At 38.0% G+C, this 24,400-nt stretch overlaps 6 protein-coding genes across 7 annotated transcripts in view; all 6 read left to right on the forward strand.

Annotated features, from left to right (window-relative positions):
* The window catches only part of LOC106337844 (formin-like protein 2), a 3,071-nt gene extending 520 nt beyond the window's left edge, over positions 1–2,551 (forward strand). The window contains exons 2-5 of the mRNA XM_013776953.1: positions 1–878; positions 968–1,158; positions 1,239–1,498; positions 1,567–2,551. Of these exons, the coding sequence (XP_013632407.1) occupies positions 1–878; positions 968–1,158; positions 1,239–1,498; positions 1,567–2,388 (2,151 nt within the window). The 3' untranslated portion in view covers positions 2,389–2,551. The remainder of the gene's footprint in view (positions 879–967; positions 1,159–1,238; positions 1,499–1,566) is intronic.
* A 2,064-nt stretch (positions 2,552–4,615) lies between these two features.
* Positions 4,616–7,326, forward strand: LOC106337622 (UDP-glycosyltransferase 74F2-like). Of its 2 annotated transcripts, none has more exons than XM_013776732.1 (3): positions 4,616–5,362; positions 5,620–6,415; positions 7,229–7,305. In XM_013776732.1, exons 1-2 carry the CDS (start codon positions 4,727–4,729, stop codon positions 6,337–6,339), a joined length of 1,356 nt encoding a protein of 451 aa, XP_013632186.1. In that variant the 5' UTR covers positions 4,616–4,726; the 3' UTR covers positions 6,340–6,415; positions 7,229–7,305. The 2 variants fall into 2 exon arrangements, with proteins under 2 accessions (XP_013632186.1, XP_013632185.1); XM_013776731.1 differs by having other exon boundaries at positions 4,617–5,362; positions 5,620–6,424; positions 7,238–7,326.
* A 1,194-nt stretch (positions 7,327–8,520) lies between these two features.
* On the forward strand, positions 8,521–10,435 carry LOC106337706 (UDP-glycosyltransferase 74F1). The gene is made up of 2 exons (XM_013776842.1): positions 8,521–9,384; positions 9,528–10,435. Exons 1-2 carry the CDS (start codon positions 8,761–8,763, stop codon positions 10,251–10,253), a joined length of 1,350 nt encoding a protein of 449 aa, XP_013632296.1. The 5' UTR covers positions 8,521–8,760; the 3' UTR covers positions 10,254–10,435.
* Positions 10,436–14,065: 3,630 nt separating this feature from the next.
* Positions 14,066–14,506, forward strand: LOC106337845. The gene has a single exon (XM_013776954.1). The coding sequence runs from the start codon at positions 14,066–14,068 to the stop codon at positions 14,504–14,506; it is 441 nt and encodes a 146-aa protein (XP_013632408.1).
* A 2,461-nt stretch (positions 14,507–16,967) lies between these two features.
* Positions 16,968–18,447, forward strand: LOC106341519 (polygalacturonase-like). Its single transcript, XM_013780276.1, has 4 exons — positions 16,968–17,432; positions 17,526–17,815; positions 17,907–18,135; positions 18,229–18,447. Exons 1-4 carry the CDS (start codon positions 16,989–16,991, stop codon positions 18,445–18,447), a joined length of 1,182 nt encoding a protein of 393 aa, XP_013635730.1. The 5' UTR covers positions 16,968–16,988.
* Positions 18,448–19,355: 908 nt separating this feature from the next.
* LOC106337846 lies at positions 19,356–22,111 on the forward strand. The gene is made up of 10 exons (XM_013776955.1): positions 19,356–19,499; positions 19,985–20,258; positions 20,371–20,461; positions 20,563–20,702; positions 20,757–20,838; positions 20,911–21,028; positions 21,116–21,273; positions 21,351–21,465; positions 21,544–21,729; positions 21,803–22,111. The coding sequence occupies exons 1-10, from the start codon at positions 19,356–19,358 to the stop codon at positions 22,109–22,111; spliced, it is 1,617 nt and encodes a 538-aa protein (XP_013632409.1).
* The last annotated feature ends 2,289 nt before the right edge of the window (positions 22,112–24,400 follow it).

Here is a 24,400-nt window from a genome sequence, read left to right on the forward strand (position 1 = left end):
ATCTCCTCCCTCGTCTTCCCAACCCACAACAAACCTCACAACACTCACCACACAGCCAAGCTCCTCGCCATAGCCATCGCCGTCGTCTCCGCCGCCATCCTCCTCTCTCTCCTCGCCGTAGTCACCATCTTCATCCGCCGCCGCGCCTCCCCCGCCAAATCCGCTAAAACAGACGCTCGCCACCTCTTCAACGCCGCTCCCTCCGACGTCCCCCTGAAACACAAACACCCGCCGAAGTACACTTCCTCCAACACCTCCTCCGAGTTTCTCTACTTGGGCACTCTGGTTAACTCCGGTTTAGTAGACCAGCAGAAGTCTCCCAGCGTCGCCGGCGTCTTGGACTTACCACCAGCTCAGGGCTCTTCCTCCTCTACTCCCTCTTCTTCCTCTTACTCGCAGTACCAGAAGCTCGGCTCCCCGGAGCTCCGTCCTCTCCCTCCTCTACCGAAGCTTCCGGTGTACACTCCCAATTACAGAAGCACCGAGCTGTTGAACCCTAAAGGACAAGACTTTGACGGAGACGACAACGAAAACGACGAGTTTTACTCTCCGAGAGGTTCTCCGGGCCGTAAGCAGAGCCCGCCACGTGTCAAGAACTCGGGCTCTGTCTCTTCAAGTTTGAAACCTCCCAAGTCTTCTCTTAGTCCTAGTCTCTCGCTGAACAGCTCAAACGGCAGCGTTTCGAAGAAACCTGTTCCGACAAGACCACCTCCTCCTCCGCCTCCGCAGCAGATTCATGTGCTTCCGGCTACCAACTCTGATTCGGAGAAGAAAGAGGAGACTTTGAAACCAAAGTTGAAGCCTTTACATTGGGACAAAGTTAGAGCAAGCTCGAGCCGTGTTACTGTGTGGGACCAAATCAAGTCAAACTCTTTCCAGTAAGATTTTACATAAAAGTCTTAATCTTTACTTCTCTTGCATACGTGACTAATAAGATAATGATTCTTTGGTTTTTTTTTTATTGCAGAGTGAATGAAGAAATGATAGAGACGTTGTTCAGAGCTAATGATCCAACTTCAAGAACAAAAGAGTCTGTAACTACAGATGTTGTTCATTCTAAGAGTCAGTTTCTTGATCCAAGAAAGTCTCACAACATTGCTATTTTGCTTAGAGCTCTCAATGTAACTGCTGATGAAGTGTGTGAAGCCCTTGTAGAAGGTGACAATTATTCCCCACTCTCTTGTTACTTAGTTTCAGTTTTTGAGGGTGTCAAAACATGTGTGTTGTTGATGAATTAGGCAACTCTGATGCGCTTGGATCAGAGCTACTCCAATGCCTGCTTAAGATGGCACCTACCAAAGAAGAGGAAGACAAGCTCAAGGAGCTTAAAGAGGATGATGATGATGAGACATCTCCTTCCAAAACTGGACCTGCAGAGAGATTCCTCAGAGCGTTGCTCAACATTCCTTTGGCTTTCAAGAGGATCAACGCAATGCTTTACATTGTCAACTTCGAATCAGAAACCGAGTACCTTAAAAGATCCTTCCACACCCTCGAGGTAACACCTCTCTACTTGCCCTCTCATTAGTCTTATGGTAAAGAAACTGAACATTTAAAACTTTTCAGGCTGCTTGTGGTGAGTTAAAGAACACTAGGATGTTCTTGAAGCTTCTTGAAGCGGTTCTCAAGACCGGTAACCGGATGAATATAGGGACTAACAGAGGAGACGCGCACGCTTTCAAGCTTGACACACTCTTGAAGCTGGTGGATATCAAAGGAGCAGATGGGAAGACAACCTTGCTGCACTTTGTGGTTCAAGAGATTATAAAATCAGAAGGAGCTCGAGTCTCCACTACTCCAACTCAAAGACCTATGGGTGACAACATAGCAGCGTTCCAAGACGACCTAGAGCTGAAGAAACTTGGGTTGCAAGTTGTCTCAGGCCTCAGCTCTCAGTTAACAAACGTGAAGAAAGCAGCTGCGATGGACTCAACTTCCCTCAGCGACGAAGCAGCTGAACTCTCCAGGGGGATAACAAGTGTCAAGGAAGTAATCATGGAGCTAAAGCAAGAGACAGGTGTAGAGAGGTTCTTGGACTCGATGAACTCGTTCTTGAGCAAAGCTGAGAAGGAGATCACAGAGATGCAATCACATGGAGACAATGTCTTGAAGATGGTTAAAGAAGTGACAGAGTACTTCCACGGGAACTCGGAGTCTCATCCTTCTCGTATATTCACCGTGGTCAGAGACTTTCTGACGGTTCTTGATCAAGTGTGTAAAGAAGTCGGTCGTGTAAACGAGAGGACAGTGTACGGTTCTTCCGTGCCACGAGCTTCAACTTCGAACCAGGTCGTCACGCCGCTTTTCCCCGTGGCTAACAATGACAACAACTCAGAGAAGAGTCACTCGGGTTCTCTAGACAAAGAAGAAGATGATGACTTGTTCTAAGTGATAACGATTGGTTCGGTTGCATTCTAGTGTGTGTTTTGGTTTCATGTGATCCGTACGTACTGAAGAAACATGTTATGTGTATTTATTTAAATATTGATAGGTGAGAATTTTGTAATGAAAGTTATTAGATTTTGAAAAGTGTTTCTGTCGGATTGTGCAAGTTGCTATCGAGTTCTGTATGTTAGATATTGACGTGTATATGTCACGTGTAGATGTATTTAATTATTGACGAAATATAAAGATGGCGGGAAAATGATTTTATGAGTGGGCCCTCGATATTGGGCCTTTATAATTTATACAATTCTTTAAAAATTGGGCTTGGTCATTGTTAGTCCATCCGTGGTAGACAGACCAGTTGTTGTCAACCTCGTCAGATGGAACATAAGCTCTAATTCATCAACCATCACCATGAATTGTCATCTTCTTCTTCTACATGTACATTTGGCATGTAGGTTTTCTAGGGATTTATCATCTCTGTTTCATTTGAACATGTCTTTTTTTTCTTAACAACTCTGCCACACAATTTGTGTTAATCATATCACAAGGAGTCAAAGTTTTTATTAAGAAAAATTTGCAAGTAAGGTTGTTTCCTTTGTCTTGATAACTTTTTTTTTTTTTGCTACATTGTAAACATCATTCATAGAATGAAGGATTGGGTACAGCAAAGTTGAACCAGAATCTGCTCAAAGTTGGTTTGTTCTTATAAGTTAGGCATGAGCGTTCGGGATCCCTTCGGTTCGGTTGGTTCAGATTTTGGATTTTACTAAATATTGGATCGGGTTCGGTTCGGTTCTTTCTGGGTTCGGTTCGGATCGGATTTGTAACTAATGTTTGAAATCGTCCAAAAAATTATTCACAAATCTAATTAAAAATTAGTTAAACTATTTAAATTAACTAAAAAGTATTCAAAATAACAAATAAAACAAACTAAAAAAATATTTTGAATACTCTAAAATATCTAAATCACCTTAACATATATAAAAACATTAACATATTTAACTAATTTTGAATATTTTTGGATCATAGTTTGGATTTCGGTTCGGGTTATAAACAAACTCCAAAGTACTAAGCTCATAAGTCCAGCTCGGGTATTTTATATAACAGTTCGGATCCGGTTTCGATTTTTCCGGTTCGGGATTAGGTAGGTATTTCGGGTTGGAGTAAAAACGCCCATACCTACTTATAAGCCGCACATTTAGAAATAAAAACTCCTAAGAAACTAAGGAATTAAGACCAAGATAGACCTTATACGGTAATCTTAGTGTTGATTAAATTCAGAACAAAAAAACAACAAAGCACCCTAATCACAGCGCTTCAGGATAAACCGAAGTGAGCAAGAGTGATAGTCTTGAGAAGCTATTTTACAATGAAACAACTCAAATCATTCACATACATGTTTCTTTGACGCCATCAACTGTGTCACAATCTGATGTCACCTTAACAACATTATTAACGGAAAGAAAACAAGTTGGCATATAATTTATTTAATAAACAGATTGTATATAAAAGATTTGTTTGGCTCAAATGCTCACACCCCTACTAAACGTTGACGTTATAACGGTTGCTTTGATCTCAAATTCTCACTATTGCTGTGTCCACTAGACATATTAAATTTGCACAGACGATTATAAAATTATTGATCTGAGTCAGACAAAACAATTTGAAATTTGATCCAGTGAAAAGATACAATAAAGTCACACGTTATAGACAAGTACAAAAAATGTCAGTATTATCATATTGGTGAAGAAGACATCGAATAGATAACTCTTGTTTTTGTCGAGTTCTTATTGTAATTTATAGAACAGTGTAGAATATTTTCACTTCTTACTCGTTTTAGGTTTGTCACTTTAACGTTTTTTTCGACTCTAACAAGTAAGATCATGCTTGTCTATAAATTAACAATAAAACGATAAAGAGCTTTGATCAAAAAAAAAAAAAACGATAAAGAGCTAATACATATTACATACATTCACTTACGTTGTTTTTTTGTTAAAAATGCTCATTATAAAGAAACTTTGTCTTTACTTTTAGATAATATCTTAGAAAATATATAAACAAACAACCGAAACCAAAAGTACTTAAAACTAGGCTGGAAGATTTAAACTAATGATTGTTTAACACAGTTCCTAATCATGTAAAACAAACGCAAATTGGGTTTCTCTTTCTTATTTCCTGTAAAATAAAATGAGAAGAGAAACAAATACAAAACTCCCTCTTGTTCTGATCTCAAAGCTCTTATCTAAAGCTAGAACGTGACAAACTTGCCTCTATATATTCTCATTATATCTCTTAACGCATATTCATTTTGGTTAAAGCAAAACATTCTAACTGAGAGATGGAGATGGAGAGGGAGATGAAGAGAGGACATGTATTAGCAGTTCCATATCCAACTCAAGGACACATCACACCAATCCGCCAATTCTGCAAACGACTCACCTCCAAAGGTCTCAAAACCACTCTCGCTCTCACCACTTTCATCTTCAACTCCATCAAACCGGACCCATCTGGTCCAATCTCCATAGCCACCATCTCAGACGGCTACGACCTCCATGGATTCGACTCATCTGCCTCCATCCACGACTACCTCCAAGACTTCAAAACCTTTGGCTCCAAAACCATCGGAGACATCATCAGCAAACACCAGACAAGTGACAACCCCATCACTTGCATCGTCTATGATGCTTTCATGCCTTGGGCGCTCGACGTTGCCCGAGAGTTTGGTTTAGCTGCGAGTGTTTTCTTCACGCAGTCTTGTGCTGTTAACTACGTTTACTATCTTTCTTACGTAAACCATGGAAGCTTGAAGCTTCCTATTGATGATTTGCCTTTTCTTGAGCTTCAAGATTTGCCTTCTTTCTTCTCTGTTTGTGGATCTTACCCTGCTTACTTTGAGATGGTGCTCCAACAGTTTACAAACTTTGAAAAAGCTGATTTCGTTCTCGTTAATACCTTCCAAGAGTTGGATCTTCATGTTAGTCCTCTCTTCTTACAACTTTCTCAACCATGTCATATTCTATTTCATGTCCCCCGGGCCACTGTGTCAGAGGTCCACAGGTCCACTTGGGACGAAACTAATATTATATTACAGTTTCAAGTGACAGTTGTGACGAAACTAATATTACATGTTGTAGTTTTGGGCCTGGGGAAAATTGGGGCTTCGGCCCGACCTCCTGGTAATTAATTTTTTTTTTTTATATTAATGTCCTAACTACTCTCTTTTTGTTACAGGAGAAGGAGTTGTTATCAAAAGTTTGTCCTGTCTTGACAATTGGTCCGAGTGTTCCATCAATGTACTTAGACCAACGGATCAAATCAGACACAGACTACGATCTGAATCTGTTTGACTCGAAAGACTCTGCCTTCTGCACTAGCTGGCTCGACACAAGGACACAAGGGTCGGTGGTGTACGTAGCATTCGGAAGCATGGCTAAGCTGAACAATGCGCAGATGGAGGAGCTTGCTTCAGCAATAAGCAACTTCAGCTTCCTGTGGGTTGTCAGAGATTCAGAGGAGGCAACACTGCCATCAGGGTTTCTTGAGACAGTGGATAAAGAGAAGAGTATGGTCTTGAAGTGGAGTCCCCAGCTTGAAGTTCTATCAAACAAAGCCATAGGTTGCTTCTTGACTCACTGCGGCTGGAACTCAACTATGGAGGCGTTGACCTTTGGGGTTCCCATGGTTGCTATGCCTCAATGGACGGATCAACCGATGAACGCGAAGTACATAAAAGATGTGTGGAAAGCCGGAGTTCGTGTGAAGATGGACGAGGAGAGTGGGATTGTTAAGAAAGAGGAGATTGAGTTTAGCATTAAGGAAGTGATGGAAGGAGAGAAGAGTAAAGAGATGAAGGAGAACGCTAAAAAATGGAGAGACTTGGCTGTCAAGTCACTCAGTGAAGGAGGGTCTACAGATGTTAACATTGATACATTTGTAACAAAGGCTATCTGAGCAAATAAGTTACTAGCTGAAGTAGCAAAGAAGTTACGTATCAAACCATTCCTTCATGTCCTAATCACTATGCTTTGTTTCTTAAGAGAAATTCTTGGATTCACCCCCTAGGTGAACCTCTAGATTCACCAACCAATAGTGTTTGAGTATTTGATATTTGATATCTTTTAAAAAAGGAAACACAATTGAATTTTCAAAAAAATACATAAAAATAGTTACAAAAAATAAATTAATTAATATTGTTAAGTCTTCGGCAAAATACTAAACCCTATACCCTAAATCCTAAACCCTAAACCCTAAACGTTAAACCTTAAACTTTGGATAAACTCTAAACCGTTAGAAAATCTTAAACCCTAAATCATACATTAAAAACTAAATCTTAATAACACTAAACCCTAAACCCTAATCATTAAACCCTAAACCCTTGAATAAACCCTGAACCCTCGGATAAATTAAAAACTCTAAATCAAAAATATTTAAAATTAAACCCTAGAGTTTATGATTTATCCAAGGGTTCAGAGTTTACCCAAGGGTTTAGGGTTTAGGGATTAGGATTTAGGGTTTAGTATTATTAAAATTTAGTTTTTAATGTATGATTTAGGGTTTAAGATTTTCTAACGGTTTAGAGTTTATCCAAAGTTTAAGGTTTAACGTTTAGGGTTTAGGGTTTAGGATTTAGGGTATAGGGTTTAGTATTTTGCCGAAGACTTAACAATATTAATTAATTTATTTTTTGTAACTATTTTTATGTATTTTATTATTTTATTTTAAAAATATAATCTAATTTGGATATTTAATTTTATTTCCTTTTTTAAAAAAATATCAAATATCAAATACTCAAATACTATTGGATAGGTTCACCTAGGGGGTGAGAACCCAAGAATTTCTCGTTTCTTAATTACTCCAGTTGTTTGTCGTAGTTAATTGCCACATTTATGTTATGGAAACTGTTTTTTTTATCACATACTCCCTCCGTTTCATATTAAGTGTCATTTTATGAGAATTTTTTTCGTTACAAAATAAGTGTCGTTTTTGATTTTCAATACAAAATTTATTTTTTTATTGGTTGAAATATGGTTAGGTGTATAGGTAATAGTGTTTTTTATAGGAAATGTACAAAATTAATTGTTTCCTTAATCCATGTGCCGAAACCTAAAACGACACTTATAATGAAACAGAGGGGGAGTAAGAGCATCTGCATCGCAGTATGCTGAGCGTTTCTTATGTGGGGAGCCCACGATTGTTGAAAAAACCGTGCCTTATAGTTGCAGAATAAGAAACGTTTGTTGGGTGTATCTTGTACTGTTTTGCGGGCCTCACGACACGTGGCGGTCCGCGATTGGTTCTGTTTTTAATTTTTTTTTAAATCAAATTGAAAAATAATAATAATAATAAGAACCCCATGTGGGTTTTTGGGATATTGATGCTCTAAGAGCATGTAAATCGCTGAAACCCACTTGGGTTTCAGATTTTTATTTTTTTTTTTATCTTTTCATAGAAAAAAAAGATCAATCGCGGACCACCACGTATCAGTGGAGTCCACGAAAATCACAGAAACCCCCCAAAAAATCGATTTTTACCTCATGGTTCTTTCTCTTTTTTGCGGGGTCCACGTCTGAAAATCCCTCTAAATAACCTACGATGCACATGGTGTAAGAAGTTGTTGTAGAAAGCTTGTCCAGTGTTGACAGTTGGTCCCACAGGTCTCGTCGCAGCTCCATGAATTGAAATCTATCTGCTTCATTTCCTTCAACGTTTGCATAATATCGATTCCATTAACAACTATGTATGTTTCTTCTTATCCAACAAAAACAAAAGAAGACTAGTGAAATATCATTTTTTTCAAATAATTATTTGGTGGGCTTATTTTCATTGGTTTCATATCAAACCGTGATATTTTTTTACTTGCATGCAAAAAGTTATACCTACTTCTGATACACTTTGTGACCAATTGTGATTCTTACTTTATTAGGTTTGAACAAATACATAAAAACAAGACTATGAAAAAAGTCACTCTTTTCTATTATTCTTTGTTAGGTTTAACATATACATCACTTGGACTATTATAGATAACATTATTTTAATTTAAAATTGACTAGTAGTCTAGTATTGAACTATTGATTACGAGAATCTTCCAACTTGATTACTTCCTATTTACTTACGTTTCCGTATGACTCTTAACGCTCCATCATTTTAGTTCCAGAAAATAACACTAAAACAAGCTTCAAAACAAGACCATCTTCAGTTTTTTAATTTAGACCTCTGACACATTTTCTTTCCTTGTTAAAGAAAAGAAACTCAGGTTTCTCTTCTTGCTCTCATCACAAGCTGTTGTCTTCTTTTGCAATAATCTTATCAACACCTATCAACATAATCTTTACAACTTTTTTTTGTAAGCAAGAGCGAGAGAGAGAGACAGAGATGGAGAAGAAGAGAGGGCATGTACTAGCAGTGCCTTTCCCAAGCCAGGGACACATCACACCGATGCGCCAATTCTGCAAACGGCTTCACTCCAAAGGTTTCAAAGCCACTCACACTCTAACCGCTTTCATCTTCAACACGGTCCACCTCGACCCATCTACCCCCATCTCCGTAGCCAAAATCTCCGACGGCTACGACCAGGGCGGCTTCTCATCAGCCGGATCAGTCCCCGAATACCTCCAGAACTTCAAAACCTTTGGCTCCAAAACCGTCGCTGACGTCATCCGCAAGCATCAGACAAGCGACGACCCCATCACTTGTATCGTCTACGATTCTTTCATGCCTTGGGCGCTCGACCTCGCGAGGGAGTTTGGTTTATACGCGGCGCCTTTCTTCACGCAGTCTTGTGGTGTTAACTATGTTAATTATCTTTTTTACGTGAACCATGGAAGCTTGAATCTTCCCATAAAGGATTTGAGTTTTCTTGAGACTCAAGACTTGCCTACTTTCGTCACCCCTACTGGGTCCCACCTTGCTTACTTTGAGATGGTGCTTCAACAGTTCACCAACTTCAAAGAGGCTGATTTCGTACTCGTTAATTCCTACAAGGAGCTCGACATTCATGTTAGTTCATGTCTTAACAACTCTGTTTTATGTCCAAACTACTTTGTTTTGTTTTTTTTGGGTCCTAGTTAGGCTGTTTTTTTTGACCTAGTTACTATTTTCCCTTAACTATTTTTTATTTTTTTCCTGTTTTTTGTTTATAGGAGGAAGAGTTGTTGTCAAATGTTTGTCCTGTATTGACAATAGGACCGACTGTTCCATCAATGTACTTAGACCAACAAATCAAATTAGACACCGACAATGATTTGAACCTCTTTGACTCGAAAGAGGCTGCCTTTTGCACTGCTTGGCTCAACACAAGACCACAAGGGTCAGTGGTGTATATAGCGTTTGGGAGCATGGCTCAGCTGAGCAGCGTGCAGATGGAAGAGCTTGCTTCGGCCGTAAGAAGCTTCAGCTACCTGTGGGTGGTCAGAGCTTCAGAGGAGTCAAAGCTCCCATCAGGGTTTCTCGAATCAGTGGATAAAGATAAGTGTTTGGTTTTGAGGTGGAGTCCTCAGCTTGAAGTTTTGTCAAACAAAGCAGTGGGTTGCTTCATGACCCACTGTGGCTGGAACTCGACCATGGAAGGATTGACTTTAGGGGTTCCCATGGTGGCTATGCCTCAGTGGACCGATCAACCGATGAATGCAAAGTACATACAAGATGTGTGGAAGGTTGGGGTTCGTGTGAAGGCGGAGAAAGAGACTGGGGTTGCAATGAGAGAGGAGATTGAGTTTAGCATTAAGGCAGTGATGGAAGGAGAGAAGAGCAAAGATATGAAGAAGAATGCAAGGAAATGGAGAGACTTGGCTGTCAAGTCACTCAGCGAAGGAGGCTCTACAGATATCAATATTAACATATTTGCATCAAAGATTCAAACCAAATAAGTAAGTAACATGATGAAATAGCAAAGTTCTCTGCTTCTAATGTCTATGTGGATCTATCTCTTTTCCTCATTCAGAATAATTTTCTAAGTTGATTCTTCTTTAGTGTCACAAAAAAAAATTGATTTTTCTTTAGTTTGTATTTTCATCATGTGTTTACTTCTCAACCTCCTCAATAAAATCACACAAGGAAAACATTGCAATATATTGTTTTGAATGTTCTCAAATACACTAGTAACTTATGTCTTCTAAATCTTTGAACCCGACACCACTTTTGGATGCCAACACTCCTCAATAAACCTGCAGATTAAACGATACAACAACGGATTTAAAAAGTGGCACTTGTTCTATTGGCCTTGTAGTGGACCAATTGATTAAATTTAGTGGTTGAGCTCTGCGCACAAGAATATAATTTATAGGCATATTAGCCAACATACATAGGCTACTAGCCATGTGATCTTGTAGTAAAGTCGAATTGATTCGTCAAGTGAGAATCAAACTAATTTAACTAAATAAATCAGTTTATGCTTCCGTCGCAACTGCCATTAGTTTTCAGTCGATTTGATTCATGTTATCTTTGCTATAAAAAGGTATGTTTCTAGGCTTCTAGCTAATGCCTAAGAAAAAAAAGAGAGTATTATGTTTCTAGACTCCGAAACAAGGTCGGCTTGAAAAGTAAACAACGCCTTCAATCTTGCGTAGATAATTGCACGGACCAAGAACTGACAAAAAAAAAAAACAAATTACAGGAACCAAGAACCATCGTTCTTTTTTTGTGCTTTCGATCGATTTTGAAATAATTTTTAATGAATAAATTTAACAATTCATTAAAAAAGGAATTTTATTTCTATGGAACAAGTTATGGATTTGAGCAGTGATATATTCACTTAGGGTTTGAATGGTAACCAAGGGAACGAAAAGGAACACTACATTCCTTAACGTTTCTCAAAAATGTTACCATTCATGAGGAATATTTTTTCCTCTTCATTCCTCATCATTCCCTTTTTTGTAGAGAATTATAATGCAAATTTGTTCCTTGTTAATTTTGATAAGGAACTCTCATTCTTCATCATTCCCAAATTTTTATTCCTATTCATTCTTTTCCTATTCATTCCTAATGTTCCTCGATGTTTACCAGTCACACCCTTAGTTGTACGGGCGTTTATCCAAATAAGCAAGCAATATGATACAGAGCATAAAGAAAAAGAGATGTTCATTGACTATTTAGAACGTGACACCACAAATTAAAACTATAGGCGTTTTTGTTGTCTCAAGGCTCATGAAGATCTCATTCACAACTAACTAACAATAAAAGGAAAAATATATATTATCAAATAACAAATTTATACATTGCATATATGGTTATATTCCGCCGAGTTACCGTGCAGGATTTCTTCCATCATGTGACACTCAAATTTCCAACTGTCTCAGATCACTTTTGTTTCTTGGTTTCTTCTCCAAGTTCAATATGAAGTCAATGTGAAATTTATATTATTTTTAAAAAATAAATATGGTTAAATATTTTGGCATTGCAAAGAAAACTTATAATGTTCTATATTTTTTGTAACAATATAATACTCTATCTTTACTTCTAGATTCATTTTTATTATTGGAAAATAGTACATAATCGACCTATGGATCTATTAGGGTCGGTTATGAGATTTTGTGGGTCTCAGACGATTTAATAAAGATTTCTATAATTTGAAAGTTTAAAAACAATTTTTTATGATTTGAAAGCTTATATATATAAATTTTTTCAAAATTTTTGGGGCACATGACTAATGTTTTGATAGGCTTTGGGACCTATGGTCATGCTAGTTAATTGATGATGCGTCAATTTCATTGGTTGGTGAGCTATTTGACGTTTTACGTTAACTGTACAGTACCACAAATTCGTTTTGACGGCTAAGATCGGATCTCCTCCATTCCATTATCACATGTCACGTGCCATTTCCATAACATAAGGCTCATATATGAATATACCTCTTTTTTATCCTTCTTTGTTATTATGATATAATTACTCAGAATTCTTTAAAGAGGCTTGGCAAGTGATTGGAGATGATGTTACAGTTGCTGTTCAATCATTCTTTCTAAAAGGATTCTTGCCCAAGGGTCTTAACTCTACGATTTTGACCTTGGTGCCGAAGAAAGATGAAGCAAGGGTAATGAAGGACTATAGGCCAATATCGTGTTGTAATGTCCTATACAAGATAATCTCGAAGCTCATTGCTAACAGGCTAAAGAGCGTTTTACCCAAGTGTATATCACCGAACCAGTCAGCCTTCATTAAAGAGAGACTGCTTATGGAGAACGTGCTGTTGGCGACAGAGATTGTAAAAAACTACCACAAAAAAGATATATCCCCTCGCTATGCTATGATGATCGATATATCGAAGGCATTTGATTCAGTTCAGTGGACATTTCTTCTCAATACGCTCAAAGCCCTTGGTCTGCCGGAGAAGTTCATCAAATGGGTCTCACTATGTATCACTACAGCCTCCTTCTCGGTCCAAATTAACGGTGAGCTGGCTGGATATTATCAGAGCAGTAGAGGTCTAAGGCAAGGTTGCTCCCTATCTCCATACCTCTTTGTCCTGTGTATGAATGTACTATCGAAGTTGTTGGATGAAGCTGCCTCACGAAGTCTTATTGGATTCCATCCCAAATGCAAGAACATAGGCCTCACACACCTATGTTTTGCAGATGACTTAATGGTGTTCTCAGAAGGTACAAAGAGATCTGTGGAAGGGATTCTGAAAGTGTTTGAGGATTTTGATAGAATGTCTGGTCTGAAAATTAGCTTGGAGAAGTCAACAATGTTTATGGCTGGTTTTTCTGTACAGAGAAAAGAAGAGATTCTTAACCGGTTTCCATTTGAAGTGGGTAAGCTACCTGTCAGATATCTTGGACTCCCGCTGCTAACAAAGAGCATGACTGTGACTGATTTTTTACCGCTAGTTGAGAAGATAAGGAAGAGGATTGGGTCATGGACGGGGCGTTTCCTATCCTATGCTGGTAGGATCCAACTGAAAAACTCTGTCATTATGAGTCTAGTAAACTTCTGGATGGCTGCATTTCGTTTGCCTAGTGGTTGTATAAAAGAAATAGAAAGGCTCTGCTCAGCATTTCTGTGGTCGGGTGTTGAGATGAATAATAGGAAGGCTAAAGTCTCATGGAAGGAGGTGTGTAGAACAAAGAAAGAAGGTGGGTTGGGGATAAGATCTTTGAAGGAGATGAATATTGTCTGCGTTCTGAAGCTACTCTGGAGAATCCTTTCGGCAGACTCTCTATGGGTATGTTGGGTTAAGCTATATCTCATTCGGAAAAACTCAATATGGTCGGTAAAAGATACTTCACAACTGGGATCTTGGATGTGGAGAAAAATACTCAAGTATCGGGAGTTGGGGAAAAGTTTTTATAAAGTGGAGATTAGAAATGGGAAGAAAGCTGCATTCTGGTATGATAAATGGTCATCTATTGGCTGTTTAAAGGAGTTATTAGGGAATGGAGGATGTATGGGAATGGGTATAACAATGAATGCTAAGGTTGAGGATTGTATTCACCACAGAAGGAAGAACCATCGGGTTGTGCTGCTCAATAGGATTGAGACGGAGATCGAGAAGTTTAAGGAGAACATGAATGTTGAAGAGGATGATATATATCTATGGAGGGGTGGGAACGACAAATACAAAAGGAAGTTTTTAACAACAGAGACGTGGCAGGTTATCCGAGAAAAACACAAAGAATATGACTGGCATAAGGCTATCTAGTTTAAAAGTGCGACGCCTAAGTATGCTTTTGTGACTTGGATCGCAATGAGAGATAGGCTATCAACCGGGAGTAGAATGGTTCAATGGAATGCAAACGTTGACGCCTCTTGTATCTTCTGTCAAATACCTATGGAGACAGTGGGTCATCTTTTCTTTGAGTGTCAATTCTCTGAGCAGATATGGAGGAATCTGGCGAGAAGTGTAATGAGGGAGAGATACACATCAAACTGGTCTGAGATAATAAGGGTCTTAATGGATGAGAAGCAAGATAAGCTTCAACTCTTCACTATCAGATATCTATTCCAGGTATCGGTTCATGGAATTTGGAGGGAAAGAAACAGAAGACGACATGGAGAGACAGCTTCCCCCCCTGATCTCTTAGCCAAATTGTTTGAGAAGACTATGCGAAACAGATTTTCGATAGCTCAGAGGAGGAAGGATAAGAAGCTTGAGGGTGGGCTTCAATTCTGGTTTTCGAACAGATAGATTGATTGTAAAGAGTAGATGTTCTTGAGTTTTGAGTTTTCTGTTTGAAAGAGAGTAGCAAAGTACGAAAAACAAACTTGTAAACGGTATTTTCTTTTTTGAATTCAATTTAACATTAAATTCAAAAAAAAAAAAAAAAAAAAAAAAAAAAAAAAAAAAAAAAAAAAAAAAAAAAAAAAAAAAAAAAAAAAAAAAAAAAAAAAAAAAAAAAAAAAAAAAAAAAAAAAAGAGCAGCCACCGTGGGAGTTTTTCCCCCATTTCTCAGTAATTAAATTATTCAAGGGTTTATTTGCTAAATAGCCAAAAAAAGTTAAATTAGATTTTGAAAGAGAGAATAGAAAGAGATAGGAAGAGAAAGTAGGAGAGAGAGAGTATTTTTAGTTAGTTAGTGAATTTTTTTTTTGTCTATTAGATGCAATTTTCCATTATTTAAATTTTAAAAACTAAAAAAAGTAGAAAGAAAAAAGGTAAAAGGAAGAAGCCATTGTTCGTAAAATTTTTTGGGAAGAATGAAAAGAAACTCGAGAGTTTAGATGTCAGTTAGTGTATGGTCTTTTTTTTTCATTAATTTTAATTACACAGAAAAATAATACTCCCTCCGGATTTGAATATATGACGTTTTAGTTTTTTTTTCCTGTATACAAATGTATGATGTTCTACTTTTCATTAATGCATTTTGTTTTTAAAATAAAATGTAAAAAATATAAGTGGTTGAATTTTATTGAGATTCAAATAAATCTTTAAACTAACTAAAAGTAAAACCAAAAAGTATTTGATATAAGTAAGTATTTAATTTCTCTTAATATGTGTGCACAACCTTAAACATCATATATTCAAATCTGGAGGGAGTATTAATATCAAATTGACTAGGTGCTTTGTCAGGTACTACACCACTAATGGTGATCTAACAATCTACATATAGCATTTTATATTATAAATTATGTATAATGTATATGTTTTATTCTTAGTAAATAAATTAGCATTTGACAGTTTGCTATATTCCAAATAGCTTAAAAATTAAATGTCTCTTTTTCAAAAAAAGAAGAAGTAAATGTTTCTAGGCCTGGAACATTTATCCGAGATTCGGATTCGATCCGAGATTCGATCCGGATCCGTCCAAAAATCAGGATATCCGGAGGGGCCGAATCCGGATCCGGATAGTAAAATGTTGGATCCGTCAAAGCCGGATCCGGATCCGGATATTTTAATTTTTTAGTCCAGATTTTCGGATCCGTAAGTTTTATTAATAACTATTTCAAAAATAGTAATATCTATATATAAAAATTAATTTTATTTAATATACTTTTATTTTTATAATAGTATATATAAATTTTATGTAAATTTTGTAATATTATACATAGAAATAATTAAAAACATTATATATATTTTTATTTTTAAATTATTGTTAATATTTTATATATATTGATATTATTTTTATTTATTTTAAGGATCCAAATCCGGATCCGGATATCCGCCGGATATTACAATTTTTAGAAAGATATCCGACATCCGGATATCCGAGAACCCCGGATCTGGATAAAGATAGTAAAATTATGGATCCACCGGATAATGATCTGGATTCGGATACCTTAGAATTGTCCGGATATCCGATCCATCCCGGGCCTAAATATCTCGACTACTACGCAACACCTCTCTAGTAGTCGGCACGTTATAAAAGGGAACGTGGAATATCACATGCTTTTTTCCGTCTACCCTTAAAAGTAGCCTTAAATAGTTCTCATCTTTCTGTTAAAACTTGAATAGTTCTCATTGCTTATCATCACATGTGAACCGTACATATCATTTTTAAGATCCTATCTTTATCTTGTACTTCAACGTGATGTTGGAACTTATTTCAGGATATGTTACGCTGACACTTTTTTTTTTTGAAAAAGGGTTTACTTATGCTGGCACTTTTAGACTAGTTTCCTGCAAATTCTTTTGTCCGAGCGACGGGATCGTATAAATTGTATAAGATACTAAAAATAGCGCATGTCATATTAAAAACGAAGATGTTGGAATTTTTTTATAAAATGAACAAAAGATTATGCGCAATTTTCCATCTCACTAAAGTATTTTGCAAATCTATGTGAAATTAAAATCATGTTCTCAAATATGAAGTGAGTATAGCAATGCCAATTACTCTCAACTACCCATATTATGATCACATGGAGATTGAGTACATAATATTGTTTTGAAATAATATCATACGTCAGTACGTACGTCCCATAGACTAATAATTCGTACAATAATAAGTTGTGCACATAAAAGCCATAATTAGTTAAGTATAGTATCATATAACATGGAATCAGTACACTATACTTATACACCGCATATAACGTGATTAGTCATAAATTCACGGATCGTCCGGTCAAATACATAAAATACATTTTCTCCCTATATATACAGTTTTCTCATTACTTCGCCCTAAGTCATTATAATCACACAAAGCCATCAAAAACTACAAAAAAAAAAATCTAAGATGGCCAATAACATCTCTTATCCTTGTACCATCATGTTATTCTTCATTGTTTTCTATCTTATCAACTCATCAAACGCAATGCCATCGTTTAATGTACAGAGATACGGAGCTAGAGGTGATGGGAGAACAGACGCGACCGAGCCATTTTTGACAGCTTGGTCATTAGCATGTGAGTCACGGGCTCGAGCCATGGTCTACATTCCCCGAGGAACATACTTGGTTAGAAACCTAGTCTTTTGGGGTCCTTGTAAGAACATTATAACTTTCAAAATCGATGGAACACTCGTTGCTCCGGAAAATTACTGGAGTATAGGTAGTTCTGGTTACTGGATCCTATTCGCTAAGGTAAACCGGATCTCGGTTTACGGTGGAATCCTTGATGCTAGAGGAGCTGGTTATTGGTCTTGTAGAAAGAAAGGTGGTCATTGTCCTCAGGGTGCAAGGGTATACTTATAACAACACCCATTTTCAATTTAGTTGTTAGCTAGCAGCTATTTTAATATATATAATCAAAATTTAATATGGTTACTTTTGCAGTCTATCTCGTTTAGCTGGTGCGATAATGTTCTACTAAGCGGTCTAACGTCGTTGAATAGTCAGAATATTCACGTTACGGTTCATCATTCTTCTAATGTTCGGATTCAAAACATAAGAATCAGGGCTCCAAGTGGAAGCCCCAATACTGACGGTATTATCGTCCAGGCTTCTTCTGGAGTCACCATTAGTGGGGGAGTCATCGGGACCGGTGATGACTGCATTGCTCTTAATCCAGGATCTAAAAACATTTGGATCGAACGTTTGAATTGTGGACCCGGACATGGAATCAGGTAAACAATATTATAGTAATTAATTTAATATGATGATATCGTACTAATTAAGCCACTAGTTAACATGGCTTTACTTGTAAATTGGATCCAGCATTGGGAGTCTTGGGGAATACGCTAACGAGGAAGGTGTGCAGAATATCACCGTCACAAGCTCTATTTTTACCAAGACGCAAAACGGAGTCAGAATAAAGAGTTGGGGTAGGCCGAGCAATGGGTTTGTGAGGAATGTGCAATTCCGAAACTTGGTAATGAGGAATGTTGAGAATCCATTAATCATCGATCAAAACTATTGCCCTAGTAGAAAAGGTTGCCCTAATCAGGTGAATAACCTAATCAATTTGGCGTAGCTCAGTCCTCTTATATAGCTTTTATTTTTTTTTTCTAATGAGAACTGGTTATGATTGATCATATAGAGCTCTGGCGTGAAGATAAGTGGAGTGACGTACGCAAACATAAAGGGAACATCAGCAACGCCAGTAGCTATGAAACTGGATTGTAGTGGAAGTAATCATTGCACAGGGATTACATTAAAAAACATTAACCTCAAGTACATGAGAAGGTCATCAGCTTCTTATTGCAAGAACGCTCATGGACGAGCCTCTGGAGTTATGATTCCAAGGAATTGTATGTGATATCAGAAATCCAAGATTTCATCATTGGGATTATATTTAATGAACCCTAAGAGTAATTGTTGGATGTAGATATGTGATAAAGTGATGTTTGTCTGATTTGTTTTGATGTTTCATAGTAGCTTTAGATTCATCCGAAGTTAAATGTGGTGAATTCTTTGGTGTGAGTGGAAATAAAGAGAAGCAATCAGTTTGATTCCTGGCTTATTATTATGTTTGTACCAGTTCTGTTTTACTTTTAAGTTATATTTTATCTGAAATAAGTATATGTTAAAAACAGTTTTATCGAAAACTGGCCATAAAATAATAAGAGAGTAAAGAAATTAGTCAAACTATGGCATATTTACTATTTGGGTTAAGTAAAGTTCCATCTGACAGATCCAAGTGACTTTTAAATATGGTCAAATAATTTGCTATTACAAAGTGCTAATTCCTTGGTGCTAGATTCAAAAACTTCTGTACTATCTTTATATATAAAGAAGACATTGTATCTCTCCTGGGGGTGACAGCTCGGATTCCACGTCAGAAATAGGGTCTCTCTCGCGCTGACACGTCAGATCCGCTTCATTTAAGTGTGATCCGGTTGTTACGGGCTTGGCATTTGGGCTTCATACCATGTCCGTACGAGGCCCGACTACCACAATCTCCTCCTGGTAGAACCCTAATCATCCTCTACGCTCGCCTTCGTGAACTCCGCTCACCTTCAATCGGCGCAGCTGCACTCCATCTTCTGTAACGGTTCTTCGATAATTAATGGACTTTAATCGTCTTAAATCACCACTGCAAAGCTCCCTCCTGCGCCGCTCCTCTGCTATATAAAGATCTCACCGGTACGTATCGCGTTACCTGCACTTTAGTACTCTCACGACTCATTGATACTCGAATCTGACCCCTCATCTTTCTCAATGGCTATGGCGAAGGTTTTCTTTTCCGATCTCAAGGCTGGGCGGTGCTCATCCGTTGTGGAGGCGAGACTACTTCGATACTGGGAGGCTAGGAATGTTAAGCGTGGTGGAGAGCTAATGTGGATGGATCTGCTCATGGTTAATGTCAACGTAAGTTCCCCATCCTGATTAGATCTGAACGTCTTTGAATAATATTTTTTTTAGAACTGTTGATTATTCATATGTTCTTTGATCTAGAAATATACGAGACTCATTGATCTGATCTGAACGCGTTTGTATAATGTTTTTTTAGAACTGTTGATTTTTTCATATGTTCTTTGATCTAGAAATATACGAGACTTACTGATCTGATCTGGAAATAGTATAGCTGTAAAGTGATTACGCGTTTGATTAATATCTTATAGAAATGTTGATTTTCCCATATGTTATTTGTTCTAGAAATATACGAGTGTTACTGATCTGATATAATATTATATGTGAGCCGCAATGTGATTATTATTATTATTATTATTGATTTGGGTTGTCATTGATCATGCTGTTTACTATCTAGGTTTTGGTTCCCGCAATTTAAAGTACTGATGATCCGTTTGAGTTTATACCGCTGTAGCACTGAAATATTTTTTAATGTGTTTCAGTCGACTGTGATGCAAGTCACGATCAGTGCTGGCCGTCTCCCACAGTTCCTGGAACAGCTACATGCCGGGACAATGTTTTCCGTGTCCGGTTTTGATGTCTCTAGATGCGCGCAGAATTTCCGGCTCACTGATTCGTCTTTGATGATCCGGTTCAACGAGTCTACTTCATTCCAAGAGTTGACCGAACCTGTCTCCCCCTTGCCAGAGGAAGCATTCCGGTTCCGTAACCATTCGGAGCTGATTGGTCTTGCCAATACAAACACTCAGCTACCAGGTATGTTGATCATAACTGAAACGTCCTTATATGTTGTTGATGCTCTGAGTACATAGAGGTGTGATCAGTCTGACTCTATAAGTAAATGATACCGGCTTCGAATTTGATGTAGACATCATAGGTGAGATATTGAGTGTGAAGAGCACGGTTTGCGATCCTCCGGAGGAGAAGAATCGTGTTATGGTGACTCTGAAACTGGATAGGTAATTGTCATTGAGTCTTTGCTATATATGTTGGCCATATATTAATTCTGAACGTATTATATGGATGTTTTTGATGACAATTGATTTTCTGATATATGCAGTGATGAGACTGTGACTTTAAGCTTCTTCGACTCTCAGGCTGTTGCTTTCCATATACAGCTTGAGGCTATGAGGGTTAATCCAAAGGTCATGGTCGTCACTAGCATAAATCCCAAGATTGTCGGAGGTGTTGAATTATGTGGTATCATTTAATGTCGTATCACTTTAGTCTTGACAAATTTATTAATCTACGTAGGTCGTCTGTTTCTTAACGCTACGTCGGGAACACACGTGTATTTCGATAAGAAGACTGGAGCAGGGGCTGCTCTATTCTACAGGTATGATTGTCGTTAATTAATTTGTGTTTGTGTGTTTGGTTGTTACTTGCCTAATCATTATGCTCTGTGTAGGCTGGCCGCCAGAGATACTGGTCTGCCGTCGGCCGCTCCACTGCTAAATTCATATGCGAAGGTGGAGAATATGACCATCGCTGACCTCAACAGTTTCATCGTTTCTGCTGCATCGCAGGTATAATATCTGTTGGTTTTGTTTTGTATTATTTTGTTTGTAGTGTCAGTGTTCGCTTTTCATGTGAGTCTTGATTATATGTTACAGGAGATTGATTTTCTGTGCACTGGGAGAGTTGTCCGGATTGACACAGATAAGGGGTGGTGTTATGTTGCTTGCTCAAAATGCAGTAAAAAATTGCAGCGGACTGAGTCTGCATTCACGTGTGGAGTATGCAACAATCCACAAGCTGTTGGGGCCCTACGGTAAGTATCGCGTCTTATATATGAGGATTTACACGCCTGCTGGTGACTTGACCTCACCTTTTACCATCTTCATATAGCTATCGTGTGGAGATGGCAATATCTGATGATACTGCGGAAGGAACATTCGTATGGTTCGATGGTGTATTAACGAAGCTGCATAGTATCCGAGCAAGTGAAGCTGCACAGATGCTGGTATGAATCTAGACTTTTTACATTCGTGATGTCAAACGCTGAGCGAAATCTTACTTCTCATTTTTTTTTTTTTACAAGGCTGAAGACGGTGTGAACCCTGAGGACGCTAGGTTACCCCCGTTCATTGCAGACATGGAAGGAAAAACGTACACTTTCCAAGTGAGGGTCACTGCGTTTAACTTTACCGAGCATCACAAGACATTCACGATAACACGTATTGCTGAGGATCATGGTCGTCTGCCAGTAGATGACGTCGTGAACAATGTAAGTTACGTGTGTATCGTGATGTTCAAGTAGCTCCTTGCTGATTGCATATACGTTTTTACATAATGTACAGGGAGATGATGACGACGACGATGGTGATGATGCCAGCCCGAACATCGAGCCATCATCTGCTGCAGGTGATCAAGGTGGAACCAGTAAGGCGCGTAAGAAGACTGGCGCAGGTTCGAACCTCCCCCTCAGATTAACCCCTACGCCGGGCCACCCGGGCCCACCCTGCTACTTCTGGGGTGGAAATGACGTGGCTGCTGCGGGCCTCGAGGGATGTCTGGGCCCCGGCCTGGGACCCTCGGTTAACCGTGGTGAAGAAAAAAAGACTGGCGCAGGTGCGTCAAAGGTGGTGAAGAAAGCACGTGCTGGTTGAGATATATCAACAATTAATAATGTTCAGACTATCGTTTACGTAATGTTTATGCATGTTTATTTGACTTCGCAAATTTGGATGTTTCTGTTTTGGATATTCCCCATTATATGGGCCCTTTAATTTTAACGGCATGCATTTCGGTTCGGTTTTTTATTATGAGGTGTTAATTTCCGGGTAGTCTAATATTATTTATGTTAACCTTCCGGTTAGTCTATAGTTATTTATATTAAATTTTTATGTTACATTGTATGTGTTAAAAAAATATATATAGTATTTTCTATCATTAGTTACGTAACTATATAGTAAGCTTTTGTGTTTCCCATGCGCGGACATATGTCTTTATAATGTCGAGTAAATCAAAATTAATATTTAAATTGAATTCACAAATTTGGATGTTTCTGTATTAGTTAGTCCGGTATTAACTTAGTATTGTCGTGTTCATCATTCTGGTTTATATTTTAGGTTCATTAATTGTTATTTAGTTTTGATTTTTATACTGGTCTCGGTGCAGATGTGCCAGGGTCAAAGCCTGAACCAAGTTGCTTTATATCTTCCTCGCCCTGTTTTTACTCATGGTCAGTTGTACGTTGCCATGTCTCGAGTAACAACTCCGAATGGGCTTAGGATTTTAGACGAGACTTCCGATATGAACGGTGAAGATGGAGTTACTAATATTGTATGCAAAGAAATCTTTAAAGACGTCTAAGTGACCGAGGTTAGAGCTACACATTTACTTTATACTTTTTATATACCCCAATCGGTTGGCATTGACTAACTGTCGTTATTTTCATTGCATATTGGACGACCCATTCCTCTCAGTGATCGGAGAAACTCAGCGTAAGCATCGAATTGGACAAGTTCTTCTGCTACACCGAACTTATTTTTAAAAATTTTAACAACAGTTTATTCTCAGGACATGCAGTCATTTAGTTGGTGACCTTATTACACTTACTCAAAACAATCTGATTTTTAAAATTTACTCTATCCTCTGTTTTGGGTTTATACACTTAAAATACTTTTCAATTAAAATACTCAAACACAAGTAACATATAAGTATCTAATATATAAATATATATATTTCCTCACGAGACAAAGCAACTGGTATGTTGCATAGATCATCAAACAATTCACTCCAACGAAACAATTAAAATTAAATTATTCGAACGGTTTTAGATTTGTACAACCGAAGCAATAGCTACTGGTATTGTCCAGACATCCATATTCCTAAATTCCATAAATCTACCAATAACTTAACAACATATAACAAAAGCCATACAAACCATCAAACTCTCATGCATTCATCCTTCCAGCAACAAAAAAACCATGAGACATATGAACAACCAATGTTAAATATACTAATATACTTAGCTTCAAGATCGTATTATAATGCACACCCCGCCCGTAGGGCGGGCCGATCCTAGTCTTATTATATAAAGAAGAGTGTTTCTCTGAGCAAGACACGTCATCAAATAGCTTCTTCTAAATGCGACACGTGTCACCTATATTAAAACCTTACCGTTTCATTTAAGTTTGTGTGCAACACATGTGAGCTTCGTTTTGCATTCAGGCCTAATGTTTTACTCAAAGGAACAAGTCCGATAAAAAAAACTTTACGTGTTTTAAAACGCGTCGTTTCAGATTTTAGGGTTCAACACATTTCTGATCTCTGCCGTACGAGAGCTAATTTCAACGAAAGCGATGGTTCATCTTCTTCCTAACAATCTGAAAAGCAACCAGTTACAGATGCATCACCCACGATCTACCTTCAATGCGAGCTTCACTCCTGCAAGGCGGTGTATCTGCTTGTATAAAAAGGTTAGCCTTTCTGCTCTGAAAACCATCTTCTCAATCCGGTTTTGATTTTGGAACTGCCGGTGTTGAGTTTGTTTCCAAGAACAAAATATACACAGAGCCTTATCTGGAATGTTTAACACAAATCCAACTCGCTTCTCTATATCTTTCCCCTCCTTGCTTGGTTCTTTATCAAGAGCTGATGCGCAACGCCTATCACTGCCCTTGAGTCTCCAACATTAGCAACCACAAGCTTTTGACCATCGATTACAATCTCCGTTTCAGATTGACCCGCCTTTATCAAGCTTAAGAGACTGATGACGCATCTGTGGATGCTAAAGGAGAGTCATCCATTGGATGGCAAAGTGAAAACCATGCGTGATGTACTGATGTTCTTCCACTTCTTGCTTTTGCCTCTATCCACAAAATGAAATCAAAGTGAGAACTTTTCAGATTCATTCACATACATGAACAAAAATCTCAGACCTTTAACCAGCG

This window comes from Brassica oleracea, chromosome C4, assembly GCF_000695525.1.
Source record: "Brassica oleracea var. oleracea cultivar TO1000 chromosome C4, BOL, whole genome shotgun sequence".
Taxonomy (NCBI): Eukaryota; Viridiplantae; Streptophyta; class Magnoliopsida; order Brassicales; family Brassicaceae; genus Brassica; species Brassica oleracea.